General features: G+C 39.6%; 1 protein-coding gene across 1 annotated transcript in view; it reads right to left on the reverse strand.

Moving 5' to 3' along the window:
* Nucleotides 1-644: 644 nt before the first annotated feature.
* LOC120901292 (zwei Ig domain protein zig-8-like) overlaps nucleotides 645-25,618 on the reverse strand; it is a 53,954-nt gene continuing 28,980 nt past the window's right edge. The window contains exons 3-9 of the mRNA XM_040309084.1: nucleotides 11,657-11,725; nucleotides 3,602-3,939; nucleotides 3,239-3,355; nucleotides 2,748-2,841; nucleotides 2,424-2,551; nucleotides 1,000-1,279; nucleotides 645-913 (exon numbers count right to left, since the gene is read on the reverse strand). Of these exons, the coding sequence (XP_040165018.1) occupies nucleotides 783-913; nucleotides 1,000-1,279; nucleotides 2,424-2,551; nucleotides 2,748-2,841; nucleotides 3,239-3,355; nucleotides 3,602-3,939; nucleotides 11,657-11,723 (1,155 nt within the window). The 5' untranslated portion in view covers nucleotides 11,724-11,725 and the 3' untranslated portion in view covers nucleotides 645-782. The remainder of the gene's footprint in view (nucleotides 914-999; nucleotides 1,280-2,423; nucleotides 2,552-2,747; nucleotides 2,842-3,238; nucleotides 3,356-3,601; nucleotides 3,940-11,656; nucleotides 11,726-25,618) is intronic.

The raw sequence follows: 25,618 nt of genomic DNA on the forward strand, positions 1-25,618 counted from the left end.
ATGAAAGTAAAGCCTTTTTCAACACAATGAAAGCTAAGCTACACACAAACGATGGTATTTCGCCCACAAAGCATTACAACTACCGTTGGTTGGTTGGTTAATGTTTTTAATAGTTTTCTGATTTGTCGCCCATTTGCCACGCTTCTCATTCGCTCATTTCTTTTACACTCTGGTTGATAATCCGATTAAGCAGAATAGTGGAAAAGCGCTAAACGGTAGTAAAAAAGCTACACTGAACTTATTCCAGCTAAAAGGAAAGAGGGGTTTCATCGAGCAGGATAGGGAGTAAAGAAAACATATTAAATTATCGTCCATACAGTTGATTAAGCGTCTATTCATTTGCATATCAGAGGAGAAAGCTGTTTTGGATTTCGTATTAAATTTGACGAATGGGTACGGGATTTCCCTCTGAAAAGAATACAATTTGAAGCGGAAATGGACACTGTTTTGTAATTAAACTTTTATCTTACGATCATGGAGGGAACATTCAAATACACTTGATTTTTGCAGCTTATGGTCAACTTGTTCACTTACCTTAAGCTCAAATTTGGTCTTTTCTTGTGATATGTAAATTATTCAAATACAATTGACTTTACCTTAAGCAATACGGCAAAGCCGTCTCTACTGAATAAAAAAAAAAACGATTGACTTTACCTCGAAATTATTTTATTACACCGCCTTGGATGCACAAGAATTTTAACAAAGCTCTTTTCTTCGCTTATTCTTTTCTGTTTTATTTTGTTGGTCAGGGATGAGTTCTACGATGAATTTCTTCACCGTCATCACCGACAGTTGTTGGTCCACGCGTGTATTTTCAGGAAAAATGCTGTTGATGCAATACTGGGCACCATTAAGCTCAGCGGCAAACTCCACTGGCTGGGCGGCAATGCTAACCGCTTAAGCGGGTAGCCCACTGTAAAAAGAAAAGTAAAAAATATCCATGAAACTGTTTGCATATTTAACACAATACAAAAACACCATTTAAAAAAAAACACTCACACAATGGTAGCCCTGACAAATACTGTCTGAAATGTTTCCAGTATCGGGCGAACACTGTCGTATTTGTCATTGCCCTGGACGCGGTTAGCGAGTAGGGCGGTCGCACGGTACCATTCAGGATGTGCACGTTGATCGTGGAAGGATTGGCATTCGATGGGGAGCATACGTACTTCCCGCTGTCCGTGGTGCGGGCGCGCTGTATTAGCAGGTACGATGTCGTCATTTCACCCTTCTCCGTTATGACCGACACTCCGCCCCGGGGTGAATCGTAGTTGATCTCCTGCAAACAAACAAAAAATGTGACGTGAGAGATGAGGAAAACTAACTCGAAATGGAATAAATAGAACATGCTCTCGGTCCAAGAAAAAAGCCCCTTATCCATTGATATTGAAACCCTTCCATCGATCCATTCATTTTTATTGATTTTTAAGAACGAAGCAGTGAAAGCTGTGAGCGATTTGCTTTTAAGCGCAGTTTCAATATTCCATGATGAGCTATTTGCACCAAAGTATGAATCCACACTTTTTCATGCGCCATCAGCGCGTTATTGAAGACTTGGATTATTCTTCTATTTTATGTAAGTCAATATTTCCATACATGCCATTTATATTGATTACAAAAGGAAAACCGGGGAAGCTGAAGGATGGTTTCAAAAAACTTTCCAAGAATATTTTATTCATTTATTTTAGATGAGTTACCTCAGAGAAAACTTTAAGCATGAATATACAATCAAAACGCCCTTAATCAGTGATTTGAGGTTTTTATATTAGTGTCAGTGATTATCATTTAGATATAAGTTAATGTTTTGATTTGTTTCAGTTATAAACCAGTGTGAAATAATAATTTTAAAGCGTCAAATCAAGTGAATGTTTCATTCTTTAGTAATACAAAACGATCAAGAACCGATTATGTTTTTAAAATTGTATAAATAAATAAAATAAATTGTATCATCGTTCTCTCAATTGGACTCAATTGTTTGCTTTTGATGAATAAGAAAAGGCATAATAACAACTCAATTTTATAGACAATAACACTAAACCCACAGCAAATTGAAATGCTTATCGTTTCTTATTTGAGCATAATGTTTAATATTTCAGAGTGAATTTCATTTGATACAAACAAAAAACTGGATGTTATTTTTACTATCATCGCATCCTCTATTCTTTCACAAAAAGAGCTAAACCATTGTCAGAATTATTCTGTACCCTGCCTGTTAAATATTTCAGTTAGGGCTCAAAATATATCATCTCTTAAAATATTTCCAAATACATCCCCTTTCCTAACGTAACATCAAAATGGATATCGTTTGAACCCTAAGCTTTCGAACATGTTCCCACATTAATTCAAGCCATAATCCAACGCACCATAAAACAAATAAATAAACCACACTCCTAGAAACACTAACAGACCCGTTCTCCGCTTACCTGATTGTTGTGGGTCCAAAAGATGGTTGAAGGAGGCTCGGGCGAGTTTCGCACTATGCAGGTTAAATTTACAGTTGAGCCCGTGTTGATGTACAGATCCGGCACACCAACGATCGTGGTGATGGGCTCTGTAGATGATGATGGAGTTATAGGAAACGTGGAAAGAAGAAAACAAGTGTCTGTTAAAATGGAAATAAACCTATACCCCAGAAAAACGAAACACTCAAAGGTCTTTCAGAGAGAAAGAGGGAAAGAGCAATACGTATACTAAACGGGTATTAAACCAGTTTCAGCCCCGTGCATTTATTCCGGCTGGACACTTACCTACGACGGCGAGGAACATTGAGTGCCCGACCGGTGGCGTAGTGGAGATCTGACACTCGTACACGCCCGTGTCCCGCTTCTGGGGGTATCTAATCTGAAAGAACAACGAACCAACGGGTATCAGCTGCCAGTGGGAGACAGACAGACGCAAAAGAGGCGAAAAAATAAAGTGGACAAAAAGAGAGTTCAACACTCCACGGATGGAATCTCCTGAGAGCTTGCGTGTTCGTGCGTGTGCACAAGGATCTACTGCCAACGCCCACCGGCACATGATCGATGGCCTGAAAAGGCCATATAGAGTGTCAATAGAGGGAGAGTGGGTTCGTTTTTTATCATTTCATTTAGTTTGCTGACTCATCGTTTGTGCTTTTCCCCAAGCTCTCAAAAGGTTCATCGGGAAGGAGGGACAGAGAGATAAAGGTTGCACTAAATAAAAACAAAAACACACATCGAGTGACGCAATGGGGCAACAGAGGAATAAGGGGGCTTACTTGTAGCGACCAGTCGTCTATCTGGGGATTATGTACAGCCTGGAAACGTTGGTCAGACGTATAGGTGAATCTACCTACGGTTAACAGATGAATGTCACGATGCCGCACCCAGGACACCTGCAGAGGACGAACGATCCGCACAGGGGGACGTTGCACGTTGTGTTGTGATATATGAACAGGTGTAGCACATACACAGAGGACAAAGAGAAACAAATAAAAACACATGGTTAGAATTTATCCGAACGGAAGAAACTCGATCCCGAAAGCAAAAAAGGACACAAAAACGGGCAAAACGCGTTCTTGTGTGTAGGAAAAAAAACCAGCTCGGGAGCAATATACAGCACCATTGCAATTGAAATTTACCGTTTTATTGCCGATGTTCTTCACCCGGCAGTTGAGATAGGCCGTCTTCCCGACCAGCGCTGTAATGTTCTTCGAGGCAGACAAATCAAAGTGTGGCCCACGGTCGAGCGGCGTCCGCCGCAGATTACTCTCGTCCGAGTCGTAAATTTCGTTCTCACTCGTCTCCGGATGCTGATGGTGCTGGTACTGGTGCTGGTGAAAGCCAAGGTGCAGATTGCCAAGGTACGGCGGTGTCCGGTTGCGTATCGGAGGACGCGTTACCGGTGAACTGCTGCGATCATCACTCAGCTCCAGTAAGAATTGTTCCTCCGAAAAGGTCTGCAGTGACTTTGTAATGCCTGCCGGGTTGATGTTGTGGGATGGGAGTTTTCAATCGATGACCACAGATCCGGTGGCAATGGGAGAAAGTAGAGAAAAGATACAAATTAGAAGTGGCAGTTGGAAGCCGTCGAACACAGGAAATCGAACCGTCAGAAGGTCGGAATGAAAGTCCATGAATAAATGAGAAACACTGTTTCCTTCACGATGGCCACGTTGGGATGAATTTAATTGAAATTTGTATACTTTGTTGCTTTCTTTATTGAAGTTTGTGCACACTTTCTCATAAAGGAAAACATTTTACAGCTTTGCAGAGCGCATCAAATGTTAAAAGTTTACTAAAAATTGATGTAAGTTAAAGTATTGTAAGAAAATTATAATTTTGACATAAAAACACCGTTCACCGTTCAATATTATAGTTTAAAAAACATTAACATGTGACAAAAAAATTGGAAAAGTTAACCATCTTCATTCATTAACAGGCATAATAATGTTCATCTTAGCAGAAGTTGAGTTTATATGTTTTCCAAGTAAAAACAAAACGGTTAAAATCATTTGGTTTCGATGTAATTTATTAGTGGGATTTCACTTTCAAGGCCAATTGTCCCAACAATATCAATATTTGCTAGAATGACCATTATATCAAACAATCACAACCATCAACATGCATCATTTTCAGTGAGACTCATCAAGTCATCGTACTCATACGTACTACATGAACATACTGCATGTTGTATTTGCCTCAAGTAAACAAGCATTAACATACATAATCTACGTTGGAGTATCTCTCTCTTCACATGATCGACTGTGACTGTCCTGCCCTTGAGGGATAACATTAAGGTTCTAAGCTTTCCACATACAAGAAAGTCACTTCATCGACCCTGACAGTCAAAGGAAAAGCCTTTCTACTCCCTTGGATTGAGCTGCATCCAGCCACTGTGAAGTTCTGGGATCCTTGCCCTGGAGCGTAAATTAATTTATCGTTGTTATCAATCTTGCTCTCACACTCTGAGCCGTTGCGGTTTAATTCGGCTCTATCGCTTCCTTGGGCACACAAATACAGCAAAAACGCAAACACCAGCAAAGCCAATCAGAAGTGACAGCTCTGCTAGGCAGGTGTGAGATGTTATCACATGGGAAAAGATACATAAATCAACTGTCGCCACATAATCTTTCAGTGATGTTGGCGATTGTGATGTGATTGCGTTGAAGTGTAACTAGATGCCGTTGGTAGAGGAGGGCGGGTTTGTGTGAATGTTTAAATATTTAACGAAACGCTACTGGCAGTCGTGTAGATGAGCTTTTGTAGACGTTTGATTTACAATCACAGTTCTTGGGAAACTGCAGCGATGGCATCGGTACGATTGGTTCATTCCGAACATCAAAAGTAATTATACTTAGAGTTGCTGCAAAGCAGATTCCGATGATTAAGGGAAGCTATTTATGGGTAAAGTTGTAATTGCAATTTGTGTTGATTAGCAGTTGTTGTAGAAAAAGAAACTTCGAAATCATAACTCAAGACAATCAGTGTGAAACCCGACACCGTTTAAGCCCTCGGGAGAATCGAGCTAATATTATGCTTGAAAAGTATACATTTTCATTATCAAGTAAAACATTGAAATTCATCTCAATTAAACTGATTACCAAAGGCCTGAGGGCGTTTTGTTTTTACCTTGTAACAAACTCGTTTCGTCTATTTCATAATCCCAGCCCATTACGTTAATTCAATTTCGATGGACTGCCACAATTATCGGAATTTGGTTGTTAATTGAGTGAACGCTAAATGAACTCTATGTAAATTGAATCCTTCCTGCAGGGCACGTGCAATGCTCCTAACGGTATAATCCCCACCAAGGATTGTGAGGGAGGGCTCGGTCGGAGCGCCATCGGAACGCCAAACTTTCCAAATTGATTAGTAACAATTATAAGCGTATAATTAAGCCCTTTTTGCCAGTGATTTGGCAGCGCGATTGTGTCTTGTGGCTGGGTACAAATGCTCACACAGGCACACAGACATATTTTCCTATTGATTATCAATTCCGGAAATAGCCGATTCCCATCTAGTTTTGTGGAATCGGTCCGAAACGAAAAACAGTCAATTTGGCCATCGCTACTCCATGCTGCTGAGGGGTGCAGAGGGTATGGTAGTGGGGATTGTTGATCTTAAATCTGGCACACCTCCCCAGTGGATACGCAGCTGGTACACATAGAGACTGGAAGCTTCACAGGACGGCAACTGAGCAACGTGATTGGAATCTGTCAAGGGAACACACACAATTAATATATGGAAAACACTCTCACCGCAAGGCACACCAGGCTAACGGGAGTGGCGAAGTATCATGCAGCTGTGACACATTGCAATCGACCGCTGGGTGGATTTATTGATGCGGTTTGAGTGCTGATTATGGTTAAAGAGGAAACAGAACAAGTCGTGGATTGGGGTGGATCGATTTTTGGGGAATGCGGCATACGACAGTGAATTTTTACAGTAGGAAACAGACGGAATTCAAACTCAACGGCAGTATTGATGTATTTTTGGGGTTTTCTAATTGAAACTAATGAACGGATACACGATTAAACAAGAGCTGTGGTTGAAGTTCCGACATAGTATCACAGGTTCTTATCATTTTCTTTTCATTAACTTGCAGAAAAAAATAGAAGAAAATGCTTAGCATTCTATAACATTGCAAAAAAGGATAAAATTGTAAATTTAGGTCTTGTTCATAGCTAGAATAATATATTCCGAAAGCAAAACAAAAACATAATTTTTGTCTTTCGATTGCCTTTGAAAGCTTCTTTATTTTTTGATCATCATTTGGCCGTTTTAAGCATGTTACATATGTGTACCAGTTAATGTACAGTTATGCCATTGTGCTGGTATGCACACAAAACCATTGTTCAACCAAACCGACCCCACCATGAGGTACAAATCCTTAGATTAATATTCATACATCTCCAGTTCCACAAAAAAAGGTTCTCTCATACTGAGTTTATTGTTGGGAAGCTTTCTGGCACTTTTACGCGAAACATCTTACACTGTCGTGCATGCTTACGAGCCATTAAAATCTGCCCTCTACCTCTACTGGAACTGTTGAGCTTTATCATAAACAGGCCCTTCTTGCCGCACTTGAACACGAACAAAGCAGATAACAGATAAAAGGATTACAATTGGGACTCCATAAAGTACTGTCTCGACCTTAAATAACCTCCTTCCAACCCGTAAAGGCCGTTTATTCTGACTTTCCAGCCAAAGGGACTGCGGTTCCGGCTAACGTGTCGGTATTCCATCTCCGGTGATCCTTTCTGCTTGGAGGTTTCCTTCTTTTTTTCGTTGCTTTGACTTCCTACACTCGCCTAATCTTACCGCAATATTTCGAGCGAGGGTCCACCAAACCAAAAACCCACGGTGCAGCCCGTATTAGACTCCGGAAAGGTCACTGCGAGGCGAAATATGTACGCACCAACCTTCCTAGAGCGGCTTTTCTGCAGGATCCTGCTCGGTGTCTAAAAAGGGTCACAATTTCTTAGATTTTCTGACTGGTGCCGAGTTCTTGAATATTCCTTGTGCCATTGTTGTCCTGGTTAGGGTATTTGTCTGTTCTCAAATACACCGAATCGGATATCTCTGCACAATGTTCGTTAAAAACAAGACAAATGGTTTGACGATGGTATACTGCACCGAAAAAAGGAATACAATAAGTAAGCTTCCTTTTTTTTGCTATTCGTTATAACCATCGGCATTCTCGCTTATACAGCATCTCCTTCGCATGCATTAAATGTGCGTGTAATGTGTTTTATCTCATTCATTCACAATTTATAAGCTCGACAACAATGGGATTTATCCGCTAGCATGAAGCTAAAAACCCCCAGTTACATTTTCTAATTTGATTGGAAAGGATGGGATACAACCATGTACAAAAATCTGTCCATAATTCCCATACATTCCAATGCTTTTGCTGAAACTGCAAGAATAATTTACCTTATTCATTAAATAACACACAAGCACGCTCTCTTTCCTTTACTTTCAATCGGGAAACAATGTAACATAGAAATCGCTTCCATCATTGTCCCCAACAACAATATCAAACACCTCACGCACGTGTCCTTGAGAGCGTGTTTGTGAAATATCAATTCAAACACAACCGTAACCACTTTCTAAATACGATACAAAAAACCGGAACGATGCAGAGAACAAAACAGAACCACCCAACTCTTCACAGAATGCATACCAAGCTCTTGCTCTTCCAAACGTGCTACCATGAAGTAAGTGCATGTTCGTATGCCTGAGCTTTGCTTCCTGCTACAGGCATCAACTCTAGGCTTAAGCGGAAGCGTAATGAACCATTATTATTTAAATTATATCATTTCGGATTGCTGCGTGTGTTCGATGATTGATATGATGGGCGTTCGCGAATGTCATGTGTGTCGTTGGAAAGCGAAAAGTCAATCGACTGGTGCGAATTACTGTATCCTCCTGTCCTTCACTCCCGCTGTACACGAATTGCTGTGGCCGAAAAATGCAAATCCATTCCGGCACAAACGGAACCAGCCAGCCCGGGCTATCGTTAAGCGTAAATGGCTATTAATAAATCATTCCGAGGCGTTTCGCACGGAATGATAACGTCTTTTTTGTTTTGCTTGCGTGTGTGGAAATTTCCGCCTGATCGCTTCACGCAGTCTTTTGGGTAATTTTAAGCTTTAGCTTTGCGTGTTTTTGTCTCCTATTGCTATTGCCGTAATAAAGAACAAACAAACAGAAATAAAGTAATCCCCGAGCTCAGCGTAAAACCACCGTTCTGCTCGAGCGCTTCAAGACATTTGATGATGTTTTGACATGTTTTCAATTTGTTTTTATGCTGCTTTTTTGTGTTTATTTCACTTCCTCCAAAACTTGGACTTATTTAGTTAAATGGAAAAATGATTTCAGTTTGTGCGAAACGCAGATTACAGTGAGCGTTGAACAATGTTGTCCCGCTTTCTTGTACAAGAGCAGAGTGGACAGAAAAACTTCAACACACAAAAAATCACTCAACACTCCATGCTAACGGTTGGCAGTAAAAGCCTTACCGTAGTGCTGCTGTTATGTGTGTATGTTTGCGATCAAATTCAATTTCGACGCCAGGCAGGACGGATGGTAAACGCAAGCCTGTTATGGTGGCCGCCGGCATCGGCATGATGGGATTTCGCTGGCCGTTGCGGTATTCTGACAGCAGCAAACGCATCACAAGTGAGCGATCGAGGATAGTGAAGGAAGGACAAGGGAGTTTTTGTGCGGTTTTGGTGCAAATACCCTTTTGCTTTCTGTTACCAGAACGAGAATAAAAGGAAAATATGCTTCGGAATTTGTAAAAGATACATGGAAGCCAGATGCTTGGAGGGAACACTCTGGAATCTAGTATTTGTGATTCTTCATGAAAGGGTATGTTTCTTCATTCCTGATAAATGATTACATTGCTCTAACAAGTTGTAAACTTTGATAAACAGCCAAACCAGTTTTTAATGATTCGTCCATGGAACAAGATTAATCGACATAAATTTATAAATCTATTATCTCCAAAGAAATTTCATCCCACTTGTCATATTAAGCTTTCATCAAATAACCGATACCGTACCGGCAAACCCTACACTGCTGAAACAAACGACACTGTTCTATAACTTTTCTTCCGGCCAAATCTCAACGAGAATCACAGAAAAAAACATGACGAAAAGCCAACAGAGCCGTTCTTGTGCTAGATGCTCCTTTCAGAACATCAAAATCTGATTCCAACTATCGGGCGTTATCACTTCCTGGCAGTTATGTCCTTGCCTGTAGAAACAGCAAACAAGCTCGGCCCTTCGATATGATAGCCATTTACCATTCTAGCTCTTGGCATGAAGCTTCTGCTTGTGTATTTAAGAGATTCATTTCCCAAACCCCTTTCCAAGGCAAGTTGATGTATGAGGAAGGGGTTTCCTTGAATTTTGTTCCTGCATTGTTTGGAATGATCGATGGGAAGAGGTATGTCTCGATGAAGTTACAGTTTTAGTTTGATTGTTTCGATGAAAAAATCCGTTGTGTTCCATATTAATTTTGTATTTGCAAAACGTCTTTGGTAGACGGGGTTTTAAATGCTTTCAAACCTTCGAGATTTAAGAATCTGAATGAATAAACAGTCAGCAGCAACAGCAAATACTACAATGGCGTTTCACAAAATGATATCTAATAATATAGCATTACAACACATACGAAAGTTCTTCACATGGATTGACTCTGAAGCAAAGCAAGCTAGGGACCGGCGAGACAGAAACCAATCTCAATTTATATAATTATACTTCTTGTTATCTGCACATTACCTTCCAACGACCCATGCATTCTGAGATCTTTCTCCCGGTCACTTTGGGTAATTATACTTGCAGACTTGGGAAATCAATAATCGACAACATAAATAAAATGTATTCCATTCTCCCTAGACAACGGCTCACACCGGCACGCTAAGCAATGACCGTGGAAATGATGAAAAATCAACGCTTGTTGCAGCACTTCAACTGATGAATAAACGTCTCTAAAGGCGAGACACTAAGCCAAATATGAAACATTTCAAATGTACTCACATAAAAACGCGTACTCACAATACCACAGCTAACCTTACTTAACTAAAAGAAAGATCATAAAAAAGGCTCAATTTTTTCAGCAGTAGACAAGAGAGGTCGGGTTTTTGGTTCGTTCTCCCACTCGGTTGATCTGGCCTGATGGTAGCGAGCAGATTACAGTATTCCTTCATGCCTCGTTTCAATGCTTTGCTTATGCAATGGATCATATCCTCCGCGTTTGTTTGCCACTTTCCATTTGCCTTGATGATGCTTTCCGCGTCCTAAAGCGTGTACACGAGCAAACACAATGCTATTTCTGCGTTGTTTCGATTTAAATTGAACAACGATTTGCCAATGATACGCTCCAAACGAGTCCTTGGGCGGGTATATATGTATTTGTCGTATATATTTTTTATTCGCGGTTGCTTCATTTCAATAGCTCGAGGGAAAACGAATGCAGCATCAGCCCTGTGTGGTCCCGAAACAGTGCCGGGAGCCGGCCGGAGTACTGAAGGGCAATCAGAGCTAATAAATCAAAATGTGGTACACTCGAGTTGGGAAAGATCGACTGTGCCGTTCACGTGCTCCCTGAGGATGGTAATGTGAAACAAAACGGCTGAAGAGAACAAACACTAAGCAGACTCTACTGAACAGTTTTTTTTTGTTTCTTTTAAGTTTTATGTGTTGACAAATGTGTATTGAGTTCTTAGAAATACTTGTGTTAGTCTCATTGTGCGCGTATGAATGCGTGGCGAAGAAAGCCAATAGAATGATGACTCGTTATTGTACTTTATGAAACCTTTACGTATAGAATTCATCATATCCTTTTGAAGGTTTTGTTAAACGAATATTTAACTTGAACAAAAATTAAAAAAAAAACTGAACATTATGCATCGCAAAGAGCAAACATGTAAGCTGCATTAAATAACTTCTCCCATCACAGAGGAGTAAAAAGGGTAAATTGTAATATTTTCTGCACAAAAGCGGTACAGTTGCCACCTAAACAGCATGCCACAATCGAATTTTTTGTGTTAAATGTTTGTCAGATATTTACCTACAAATTTATTAACAGATATCTAACGTTTAATATCCCTTTCACACAAACACTTTAAATTTAAATTAAATAAAGTATGAGGTTCATATATTGTTACTGTTTGTTTCACTTACCGTGGTTTAAATGAACGATGAAAAGGAAAAATATATTTATACCATACTGAGAGCGCAGTGCGGCCATCACTGAAAAAAAGAGAATAAAGAATTTTCTTTGTAAATCATTTTTGGAGCTTGAAACGGTTTTAGTTTTAAACAGTTTTTTTGCTTATGAATGAATAATACCAAAACAATCCAGTATAACCAATGCTCAATACCAGCAAGCAACAATTCTTCGAATTGGATACGTTTAATAATAAAACAGAACAAACGACTAAGGCCAGCGCTTTTGTGAGTGTTCGTTCCACCTCTTTTCCCCTTAACCATACCTTTCCCATAAGCAAACTAAGAAAACATAGGAAAATGAAAAAAATAAAAAAGAAAATAGGTTGAAAACGACACTAAATGTCAGCACATGTGTCCATCACCTCTGCAAAAACCTTTCCATCGAGGCCCGAGGCGCAACATTTGAATGATTTATTGCATCAGCATGTCCTACGGCTGGCACGGTGAATACAACACCGAACGTCCTCTATTCCTTGCAGTATACACATTTCGCTGATTGTGCAACTGGCTAATGACACACGCACCTCGTGCAGCAGTGTGCAGCAAACGCCCTCAGCAACTGTCAAGAGTGAAACAGCCACCAGGCGTCTCCATGTTTCGCGCGGGGAAATAGAATATCATGCATCATGCACACACGGGGTCGTTACGCACACCGTACCGTGGTGGGTTCTGGCAAAAAAAAAACAAACTTAACTAGGTGATCATTTATGGTGAGCGTACCTTGTGAACTCAACATAACAGCTGCCAGCCCTTGCTCCGTTTCCGGAAGCGATACCGTGATAGGCAATATTCAAATTTTCACATTTACCCGATGCGTCGGCTATCGCTGCGCTAGGTACACTGTGTTAGTGCGAAAGTAAGCTTCCATGGTGGATTTTTTTATCTACTGCCAGTGTTCGACATGCAGGTCATCCGGTGCATGCCAGGGGTCGTTCGGAAGAAATGCACTAACTTTGGAGGCTTCGGTTGTTTGCGATCCGATGCAACCTGTCGTTTTTCATCGAATTTTACATTCACTGCCGAAACTCATTAGTGGTTAAAGGTTGACCTACATCCTTCACTCACACTCTCATGCACATACAGACACGCTTTAGCTCACACTAAGGGCCACCATTTGGAACCACAAATTTTCCCATCGTAGCAGCACTCGCTTGGTTGAGGTTCTTTGGCTCATTTTACCAGGCCATGGTAGGTGCATGTCTCTACAGCAAATGGGAAAGATTTTTTCGTCGAACATACTTTCAACCACCAATTTAAGTCATGCAGCCATAAAAGCACGATAGCAATTAGGTCATCGTTATCTATTTCAGGAAGACCCTTGATGCAATGCGGGCGCTATTTAGAGAGGTCATTAATCTTCTTAATTTACCTCGCATGGTTTATAGAGTTTGTGATTCAAATTTATAAAATTCCAAGAAGAATAGTTACAGAATAGAATAGGCACAGAAATATTACTTAACCTTTTAATTGTCAACAGACATCAACCATGAAAGCCAAAACAAATATGTATAATAAAAAAAAGCACCAGAATCCTATTCATGCAATTCGAATTGCTTTAATTTTCAGAGTTTGACCTAATTCACTGGTAAATAAAATGCTCCAAACTTCTCAATTCAGTCTCATGCCAACGACATAAATTTAAAAAAATTATACAAAAATGCTTTTACTCAGCCGCAATACCTTGAATAATTGATTTGAGCATGGGGACACGTTGACAAAGTGGCAGCAAATTGAATTAAGCCTTCTGTATGAGCTTACCACTTTCATTCACTCGTTCTTTCTTCTTGTTGTGGGTCATAGCAAGTATTCTGCCAAACATATCAAGTTTTGTGTATAGCTTAAGAGAGTTTGCTGACTTTGGTTTTGTTAGTTTTTTGCTAAATTTTATTTGGGAGAATAACTATTAGCATGATCTTCTTTGAACATCGTTTTTGCTGCTCCATCTGCTGCTGTTTGATGTTCTTCTTGCGTTTGGCTGGATTTATAGAAGCTGATAGATGAAAGTATCCTTTGATCTGCTCTTAAATGTCGATGCGAAACAAAAAGGGGTGATAGCACCGGTTCACTTGTTATTCTTCTACTTTCAGCACTCTAACGTGCACTTTTTCTGGTTCGTTCGTATTCGTTGTTTGTTGCTATCCCATAAGCAACGGTGTGCTTGAACGAGTAGAGAAGAGCAACTCAAAAAAAGCTTGTGCTTCATTGTGTTCGTTCGCCTGTGTGCTGCTGATGCAGGATCAAATGGAAGGATGATTATCATAGCCAGATGTACAGCACAGTATGCTCTCGTCAAGAATCTCTGCCGCACGGGTATGGACTGCCTCAGGGCCAAAAGTCAAGCCATCGCTTCTGCACAACACGCACCGATCAAAGGAAAGCAGAAGCACTTTTTTGGTTTGAGAAATGTGTTGGAGGCTACGTAGTTAATTGAATTAAAGCAAGCGCAAGCATAACTGGCATACACTATTCGGGCATCATTGTTGATCGTATGCTTATAGCCGCCATGCATGTACAAAGGGATGCGTGGCATCATCTGTGTTTAAATATTTACTTCCACAGAGAACCAAATACTGCTTTCAAGCAATTTCATTCCAGCAAGGTTGTCACGCTGCTGAAGTTAAGAAAAACTGCAGAGGAAGGCGCTGGGAATGATTCGGAAACTACTAGGGCAGAATCAGGAATGGAATGCGACGGTGGAATGTTAATTAGTTCTGTCGTATCACTAACATTAAAAAAGTTCTCTCCACGCTGTTTCGTTGCGTTCGATTCGCTTGCCATGAATATTTTAAGCACATTGATAATGTACGGGATTATATGTCTGCTATCTACCAACGCAAAAGTGTCATCTGGTTGAAGCTTTTTCTTTCAACTTGTTGGGTACAATGTGATACGAAAATGTACCAAGAAGTTGAATTGATGTTCGCCAACACCTTCTAAACATTCGTCTGGTAAAATTGATAATGAAACAAGCAACAGGAACACAGACGAATAGTTTGCCTTTACAATGTGTTCCTTTTGAGACAGTTTTTCGTTGGTATACTTCATTACACCTTGACATTTCTTGATTTCGAAAAAAAAAATTGTCACAATTGAAATACTATGATAAAAGCAATTCCTTGTTGATCTTGCCACTGAATTCACCGTAGGAACGAGTCTATTCCCTTACTGGTTTCACGTAAATGACAGAATCTTTCCTTTTCGTTTTGGATCAGGACTTCAGCTTTTGGATAGCCAAATATAGTACCGAATCATGGCTGAGAGTCCAATCATTGTAATATGCTTGACCTGCCAATTTGGTGTTCATGCAGTTTGAATCGCAATGTACCTTCCAGGAAGCGTTGGTCTTCCGAATAATACTTGAGGATTTCACATGACTGTTAATAATTTGGTTTTTTTGCTGTAACGAAAGATATTCTTCCTTTTCATTGCAAGCTACAGGGAATTTGGCTGGAATGAATTACTTCAGTAGCTATAGTAGAGTTTTTCAGAACACATTCATATATCAACTTCTGCATACTTATATCACGCTCAGCTTTAGAGCATCACCTAGCATTCCAAAACCTTTGTTGTCGCTTCCAGAGTAGATGTATGGCTTCATAATCTGCACACCATTGTACCTACGATTTCTGACGGGTAGTGATGCTTGCGTGTATTGTTACATAAAAGCTAATACATGAATGGGATTGAAAATATTATTGTTAGCTCTGATCTGATGAATAGTTTTTGGAATGTATCCACAAAGTCCAATATCCAACAAAATAACTGCCATTATACCATTGCTCGATCCTGTCAACGCCATGTATACAGCAGCATGATAAGGCATCCTAGAATATCTTTCTTGAAATAATCATATTCGCTTACATATTATTCGTATTATTTTTTTATCAGTGCTATTATTCAAACAAAACTACTTGAAAACTACATCTGCTCCTGTTCAGAGAATCTGAGTATGTAGCCATAATGCAACTGAAAAAGCTAAAAAGGAATGATTTTTCGTACAATGCTCAAAGGTAAACATTATTCATGCGTAACTCTTCTTTTGATTTAGTACTTTTGCTACTTGTAGAGGTTATATGAACTACAGATAGCCTGATCACAAGGTAACAAAATTGGAATTTTATTCGAAATGAAAAAAAAGTTCCAACAAACCGAAAAGAACAACGTGTCATCCCCAAAATCCAATTTCCACAGAACGTTTCAACTGTAACCCGATGATGGCACACCTTTCAAGATACAGATTATCTCGTCTCGCATATTGATTTAACTGTTTCCAAATCTTCCTCCGTCGGTGATGGTGACATGAAAATCCCCCAGATGACACAGTTCAATCGAAACGGAACATATCAAACAAAACGTACACCGGTACAATATTGACACTTGAAATGTAGCTTAGATAAATCGAATCCTTTACTTTGTGTTTGAGATCGACGGAATTTAGTAGACTCCTCCTCCTACAGTGATTGCTTTCGATGCGTATGGGAATGATTGAATGTGTTTGTCTGAATGTTTCCGCTTTTGTAAATACCACAGTTATGTAGTCAATTTTCTCCATGAATAAAAGGCAATCGTAGGTGTCTTGAAGGTGAACATTTGAACCGCAGTGCAGAGAGGTGTCAAAGGAGTGTGGCAATAGTAGCTCTATCCTCACGGCGTTTCTTCAAAGCAACGTACGTTTAGCGCGGTATTTCCCTTGAACATATAACCTCAAAGACCCAATCATGACGCTCAACGCTCACAATCTCTTTGCATCAACCTACAGACATGGTCGATAAGCCGCAGGAATGGATCGCGAAGAGCTGAGAACAGACGATGTTCAATTATGAAAATATCATATTTTACTCAACAGCTCGGCAGCACAAAACCCTTTTCACTCGGTGTGGTACTAACCAGTGCGTGATCATAAATTTCACCCCCATTGCGAGCGCACTTAGATAAATGACCTCCGACAGCAGCGAAGGATGGCACCATAAACCACCCGCCGATAGGCTCCAATCTTTACGGGGTGATAGTGTATCGCGTACGAAAAAGGTGAAGGTCACTGTCAAATCGCTTTACTCTTTTCACACAGAATGTCCGTCCGAGGGAAACACTGCCGTTGTAAGTACTCGTCGACCTTTTCTGCCGATACTCTCGAACATGATTTATGTACCGTTGGAAATGACAAAGTTATGTGCCGGCCGACGCTACTTTATCCCCAACAATATTGATCAACGTAATGGCGCACGACAGGAAACGCCGTCCCATGAAAGCCTTGAGCTTGAAGTGAGTGATTACGAATGAAAAGAACGAACGATCAAAGAAAACAGAGGGTAAAAAAACGTTCCAGTCGTGAGTGCAAATAATACTTGGTAGTTTGTTTGCTATGTTTCAGTGATGATGAAAATCTATCCCAAAGAATAATACACCCAAAGCCGTACTAACCTGCTACCATTGCAATGGTGGCATTTCTCGTCTCTAGAAATCTCTCAACGTTGGCTTTTTGAAATAGAAACACACATAAAAACAAACCACTAAGGACAAAACACACTGTCTGATAAGTTTTTCAACCGTTAAAAGGGTTGCTGTTTGAGTATTGGGTTTGTTTGACCAATTAATAACTTCAATTCAAGTACAGGTTTGCTTAAAGATGATTTTTTACTCTTTTCTCAAGAGTTTTAAAGTTATAATAATAAAAAAAATGATTTTTTAAGATAGTTATTTTTTCAACTGTGCATTATGCTCAGAAAAATGTTCTGAATTTATATTTTTTAAAAAAATTAAGTGAACATTTCCTTATGAAAACTGTACAAGATGATAAAATGATAATATTAAAAAGTGAACCGTTGTAAAATTATTAAAAAAAACACAGTTGTCTGATGGAAATCTTTTTTTCACTAATTTAATTACATGCTAAACCTTTTTGCGTTCCATGTCTGAACTTCTTTCATTCCCGAATATGATACCTTTGATACAAGCCAGCAATATATCAGCTTCTGCATACTTTATTTATCCACATGAATATCAAACTTCCCATTAACTTGCTCCTGTAACGAGTAGGTTGTCCATTTTACGGTAGCCCATAAATTCAAAGCTTATTGCAACAGACTTCATGTTTCATGGTTCGCCTATTCACTAGCCTAACATTCGGTTTTTGGACCTTCGAACACTGTTGAACGTCTGGCTCGGACTTTCACCAACTTAAGTCGTCCAGAGCGATATGAGAAAAAGAGGCTCAGAAATGAATTATCTCTTTCCAGTGAACAATAAATTTACTCTATGCGGCCATAAAACTGCATTCAGTGGCATACACTAGCCGAACCAATAAGTCCTTCAACCTGGTAATGTAATGTGTGAGCTATCTGTCAGAAGGGAAATCATGAGTTTGTGCATGTGTATGGTTGGAGAACAGATTTTGGTGGGCACAAGAGAGAGCCAGCCGAACATTATTCTTATAGGTTCATGATATCATTGAGCAGTACCTTCACATAAACAAGCTACGTTGTTTCTAGGGAGTAGCAACTTTAAGCCCCTTTTCCAAGAATATTGTTCACCCGCTTTGACCCTTTTCCCAACCAAATTCGATTCTTTACTCAACCAGTTGGTCTATATCATGTTAAAAGCATGATAGATGTTAGTATGAAAAAAATTCCCGATAACACACACACATACAAGAGCTCCTCATGCAAGATTCGCGCACAAAACGCGTTCATCATCTACGAGAGCAAGATCACAAAACTACACACATTTTAGTCCTGTGGTTGAGTCAGTTTGGAACTAGAAGATGGGAAGAAGCGATTCGATTACAAATCAGCTTAAATGAGCTTTACCCGACACACGTTGCATAAATTTCCATTGACGCAGCACATGCTCGTGAACATGCAGACTACAAATAAAAGCAGCAGGAAACGATTGAAACGAGAGACACCAACGGTCCTAAGTGTGCTCCAACACGGCAAGAAAATTAAGTGCAATGCTTTCGAGTATATATGAGTGTGTATTTTAGGATTTCGTCTAACACATATGAAATATTCATATGATGTCGGAATTGCTTGAAATAATGCTCAATTTAGAAGTACGTTTGTCAGGCGTAGTTTTGCAGATGAAGATAGCAAATTAATGAAGCAAAAGCATTTCAAAGGAATGTCAGTAGACATTCAGGATTAATAATATAACTGCAAAGCTTTATGCTATCTATGATCAGGAATAGTATTTGGGCGGTCCCGTGGTACAGTCGTCAACTCGAACGACTCAATAACATGCCCGTCATGGGTTCAAGCCTACAATGAACCGTACCCCCGTAGCAAGGATTGACTATCCGGCTTGGTAATGAATTAAGTCTCGTAAACCTGTACAGGCAGGCATGTACGCATCGCGGGTTACGCCAAATAGAAAAAGAAGATCAGTAATACGACGAAATTCATTCCGAAATAGAAAATATCCAATCGAAAATCATTTAACTGATTTAGGATTCCAGGATTATTATTATTGTAATAATGTTTACAGATTGAAAAAAAAAATCTATCTTTTTGAATTCCATAAGCTTTTGTTGCAATATTTTCTGAAAGGTCCTTTTACACCCTGCGAGGGCAATTATTTGTGTAATCTTCAATGCAATGAATAAATTGAATCGAAACAGTCAAATTGCATTCATTTCGCATTTTACTTGAACATCTATAATCCTCAATTTAATATAGACACTTTAAAACATCCTTTCTGATCATCTCCACACTATAGTTTTGTTGTTTGCTTGAAGCACTTTGCTCATTTTTGAATACAATATTCCAAGACATCCTCACATCTATGTTGCTGACATTTGGTTTGCGATAAGCCATTCCACATCTGCGACTTCAGTTCAAATGCAATTCAAATTGATAGCTCACAGCAACATTGAAACCATTTTCGACTTCCGGGATCTTCTAATACTGATTGGATTCAATGTAAGCGATACACCACAAGCTATCAAATGCTCTTATGACCATCATTTCCAGCAGTGGCAATATTGTTTTACGATAGCAAAAGTAGTACAGGCTGTTTGTTGAAATTATGTCCATTCGGCGCAAACCCCATCTAGACAGAAAACGACCGAAGGTTTTCATGCGAAATCTGAATCATACTCTCTGTGCTTCTCGATGCATTGGTTGCGCTTTGGTCGGATTCCAATTCGATAAACCCTTTTTACAAGATAGTCGAGCTGACATCAACAACATGAGCACAGTTGATTGCAGCTGACATTGATTGTTAGAGCTACATCATTGGCATTGGTTCAATCCTTAAAAGCATTGCTGTCCTAGGAAGCTGTTATACACCATTGATAGAAAGTTTAATGACACTTTACTATAAGTAAACAAACAACAATCTTGCAGTGTAGGAAACTTTTTATCAGCTGTTAAACAAGGACATTTATTGAGTGTTGTTTAAATCAATCACAAAAGCAATTAAGTGAAAGGATTATACAAATCAATAATCTACAATAATGCAGACCATCTATTCCTTCCACCAAACTGTCCAACATTATTTCACTCATATCACACCACACCAAAGCACAGATGTTCTTTATCCCAGGCTTTTCTTGCTGCGTGTGAAAGCTGGGCAACGAAATCAAAAACTTCTGAGATAGAAAATAAATCTAGGTCATTTCAAAAGTTCAACACATCGCCAGGAAACATTTCCACTTTGCTCCCAGTGTTGTCTCTATTAAACAACAAATCCGAAATCTCCAAATCTCATTTGCTTTTCCTTTGGTTGCATGTTCAAATTTTTGCTTTCTATTTCTGTGCGTCCTTATTCCAAGAATATTTTCTTTGTCAAATTCCTTTTCCCATTCGTGCCGCCCCAAACCGTGCTTGAATTGGCTGACATTGTACGGCATGCCGCTGTTATCCGACCAGCTCCATCACCAATCTGTGGCCATTCATCTTTCTCAAGCAGCTTGGAGTGTAGGATGATGAAGACGACGACGATGGATCGAGAGGCTGCTTCTATGTCTGTGTCTGTGTGTCATGATTAGCGTCATTTATGGCTGGAATAAGCTTCAAGGTTCCGCCCAAGACGCGACGTCTATTGCCTGTGTCTCTAAATAAAACTCCGTCTCAAGTTCCCATAGTGCCATTTGTGGATCACAACATCTCAATCGAATATCCAAATATGAATTGAATAACTTTGCTCGGATCATCAAATAGCTCTGTATCAATTTCATTCGTATGTTCTTTCTCGATAGAGACATTTGAGACCTTCACTATTCACAGAAACCAGACACGTCAGTATCGAATATATTTCTAGATTTGGTTGTAATAATACAAAGTCACCAAACAGCTTCCACAAAGCTTGGAAAATCATTATCTCGCACGCAACACTCTTGGCTTCAGAAAAGTTTCTCTGAGTAAGCTGGCACAACATCTCAAAGAAATAAGGCATGACATCAGCCCAGCAGAACAGCCATGGTCGGTTACTTCGAGTGGATCTATTTTCTCTCGACTAAATGCAATCCAATCGCATTGCGTGCTCCACTTCCAGAGTCAACTAGTTTCCCTCCGCTTTACCTGACCTCTCTCTTCAACGAACCAGAGTCGTATTTCAAGTGTTGAAAGTCGCAAGCACGGTGAGATTTACGGGATGCACCTGCAAACAGGCAAACGGGAAAAGGAAACGATTGCGGTCCCCTTTCCAAGTCCAATCGTTTCTCAGCACAGCTTAACGAACCAACGCAGTCACGAGATCGGTGAACACGGTGAAATATTATCAATGCCGATAATATTTCTACCTTCCGAAGACGTTTAATATCCACAAGCAGCATGTTGTCTGCTGCTTTTCTTGATACTCCTAGCCACTTTCGGTCCATTCCAGTGGGCCTTGTAAATCTATACCCTGCGAAATCTGGAGCAGTTAGGGAAACGAAGAAGCGCAGTAAAACATCCTGGAGGCACAGATTGCTTTTCGCTGAAATATGACCTCGAGTGAATGGGGTTGCGCCATTTTGTGAGTAGCAATTTCCTATTTTTGGAACGGTTTTCTATTTCAATAAAAATGAAGCTTTTCATGAAATTGCCTTTACAAGGTGCAAATTATAAACTGCTATCAGCGATTTTATAACTGAACGTTGAAGGCCTATAGGGGTTATTATCAAGTGGCGTATTTAAGTAAAGACAAGAACATTATTTCAACACCATAGGCAAAGACTTCAACATGACATATGGCACATATTTGATATTAACCTACGAAAAATTCAAACACAAACAAGTAATACAAGATCTATGTACTCGATCTGATTCATACATTAAATCTACACTACAATCGAAATCATTTTCTGTTAGCCCTACTACACACCAATGTTCATAACGGCTGGATGTAAAGAAACATGTTTGCAATAACAAATCTTATTTCGCGAAGTTTATTCGTTGCAATTTTGAGATTTTGTGGTTCGATATGTACATTCTCCCGACAGTTCCAATCCCACGTTGTTTAAATTTCCGATCATGCTATCGAACCGATCACTTCGGATTTGTTATTGAACGATATTGAACGCTGCGTGGTGCAGGGCCTCCAGTTTATCAATATGATGCAACGAGTTTACCATATTATCCATCCCTGGACCTTACATCCTGGTACATATTTTCGGAAACCATGCTCATGATTAAGCAACCGGAAATGCACCGACAAACGCATCAGCTTACGCCCCTATTACAGCATGACGTTGATGTACATTCTGCCAGGACAGTCTGACGGTACGATGCGATAGAATTGTAGTATCCACCAGTGCTTCTGTCAAGGAGGTTGTTTTCGCCTGTAAGAGCACTGGCAATAGACATAGAGTTAGGAAGGGTGTTGTTGTGTCTCTAGCGGTGGACTGTAACTTGAGGGGGTGGGGTAGTAGTTTTCTTTCACCATAAATCGGGAGCCCTCACGGACAAGACGATCTTTCTTCGTTGATGTCGCATGCAAGACTAAAGTTCATTTATTATCACTTCAATGTGTGCGTGTCGCACTCCGAATTCTACTGTCACAAAAATATGCAAACCCAAGCAACAACCCAATCCCTGTGATGAATACGGTTGAAGTGGGCTCAGCAGGGTTGCGTCGAGCGTCAGTCGAGTCATAGAAGGTCTCGCTCTATGCTGTTTGCCGGAAGTGGGAAACGTTACCGCACCGGGGTGCATCTGCTGCTCGACGGTCAATCATAATCTCCTTGTACGCGGCACTCTTTTCTTTTGTCATCCTTGTTTCCCACCATTACATCCGGACCGTTTTGCGTTATGGCTCGGTATGAGTGTGTTTCTTCCCCTTAAACCTCGTGCTATTGTTGATGTGCCTCTTCTAGCCACATCTTTTTTTGGGTAAAATTGAAAAGCTTGTCCCTCAGTGCTGCTCCTCTTGCTCCAAACACAATCAATTTAGATCATATTTTTTCAATTTCATTTTTCTTTAACCGTTTTTCTTATGTAAAAGTGTGTGTCTGTATTAAAATGTGTGTATGCTTCGGGCACTCCCAACACAAGCGATCGCGCTCTTACATCACGCAACCGGGACAAAAGGAGCACATCGAGCCAGTAACGGTCAGCTACTGGAATAAATTTCAATTTTCAATTCTTATATTACATCTTCTCTCTTTCTTTGCGACTTGCAGAAAAGCACCACAGAGGGTGATTATAGAAATGGGGGAGAATAGAACAAGTTGGTCATTTGAATAATATGCACGGTTTAGCGTTTTTGAAAACCGAGCAAAGGTAGAAAGACGGCATGGAAACAGCTCAGAAATCTGATACTCTTCCACTTCAGTATTCCCAAAATGCAAGAAAAGGTTCTCCTATTGTTATCACAAATGTGTAAAGTATTCTAACAAAAGCATGAATTTAAAATAAAAGCCGACGTGCCCTTTAGGATACATCTTACACAACGGTAGGCACGCGAAATGGTAATCGTTTGAGGTGCAATAAACGGAATACTTATAATCGGTTACCAGCATCGTTAGATATCGTGTTTATCCGCTGGAAATGTTCACATTGATGGTGCGTGCGGAACAATAAGCGTAAGATGCCGTAAGAGTGCCGCTAATAGTCGCCGACGGGCACGTTTGGGTCGTAATTAATTGTTTTGTTCCCTTTTATTGTCTGTTTTCGAGCGCAGTTGTGTGGTGGAGATCGTATATAGCCAAAGTGAGCGCATATTATAAATTTTTTTTACATTCTATTCGATTTCAGTCTATTTTGAAGTTTTTACCTGTAGATCGAGTTATTCGATCATACATTATCATAGAAAAGTATTCAGCGATATTTTTTGCTTTGAAACATTCTTTAACACAAGAAACACGTCTAAGGATATAAAACAAAAACAAACGTTTGAAAGCACACTAGAGCATAGTACACACCCAGTCAGACAAATCGGACTTAATTTACCCCTATCTTACCGCTAATTTAAGAGTAATTTAATGGTAAATTATCAGTCGTTAATTTACCCATTCGAGCAGTTTTGACATAATTCCTGTCAAAAATTTTTAACCTTAATATTTTGTATACGAGCCCAATGTGCGACGCAGCATACATCGAAAACCGAAAGACGCCATTGTCGCCACAATTATTGCCGCTCATTGTAGAAAAAATTGCAAAAAGTATTTTCTCGCAAAATGTTATATATTTAGCATATTTATTGCTTCTGTGTCCTTCCAATTCTTCTTGTGTTGTGTATTTCGGTGATAGATGGTGATAACATGTATGGATTAATGGTATTATGATTGTGTTAGTTAGATATATGATACAGTGAAAAGTTTATATTATAGAAGTGACTTACCTGAGAACGATTTTGATACATAACCAGCATTGCGTATATTGGATACGCTGACACAACACTATCTTATTGGTTATGTATGGTCAGCGCTAAAACGGGTATATGAGCCAGTGATTTACGGTTTTTTTTTTCAATTTTTATTTGCAGAATGTCTGCTAAAAGAAGTAGGAAGTCCGGTATGTTATATCACAGACGCGATAAAATATTAAAACTCATGCGGGAACAAGCGGAGTGTGATGAACCTTTTCCTGACGAACTTCATGAAATCAGTAGCTTGAATGGTAAGTGTTGCTACTTTGTTGTTTATCTAATGAAAAGAAATTAATCATTTCACATTATGTTTATCATAATAGGTGAAAATGATGTGCAACAAATGGACAATACCATATTTGAAGATATGGACGCTACACATTCATCCAACATAGAAGATGGCGAAATAAACCATTTTGATGAAATCATCGAGTACGAATCGGAAATGCTATTCCAGACAAATGATGATTTCATTCATGAAAACATGTCCGAAGAAGATTGTATTCGTTTTTGGGCCCTTTCGACGAATCAATCATACCGGTCAATAGAAATGGTATTGGAAATATTGAAATCAAAATACAACGCCAATGTTCCAAAAAGCGCCAGAACATTGCTAAAAACTAGACGAAGCAATGAAGGAATCATGGATATACCAGGCGGCAAGTATTGGTACAATGGCATTCGTAACTGTATTTCCAAGTATTTCAGGTAAGAGAAATTGTTCAACTATGTGTATATCGTTGTAATGTAACGTATTGCAATTCTTGTTAATATTTTAGCAAATGTGCACCTGTGATGTCCACTCTATCATTAAATGTTTCCATTGATGGGGTACCTGTTCATAACAGTGGTAAAACTCAGCTATGGCCAATATTCATCAATTTGTTTGAAATGCCTGATGTGCCGCCGATGTGTGTTGCTATATTTTGTGGCGAAAGCAAACCTACACAATTAGAGGATTATTTAAGACCTTTGGTTGAGGATTTGAAGGATTTCTTGGTTAACGGCATAGAAATACAAAATGCGCATGTTTCCATTAAATTAAGAGCAATTATAGCTGATTCCCCGGCACGCTCCTTTATAAAAGGTAAGAGATTGTCAACAAAATTTGTGTAATATTAGTCACTA

Source organism: Anopheles arabiensis, chromosome 3, assembly GCF_016920715.1.
Source record: "Anopheles arabiensis isolate DONGOLA chromosome 3, AaraD3, whole genome shotgun sequence".
NCBI classification, from domain to species: domain Eukaryota; kingdom Metazoa; phylum Arthropoda; class Insecta; order Diptera; family Culicidae; genus Anopheles; species Anopheles arabiensis.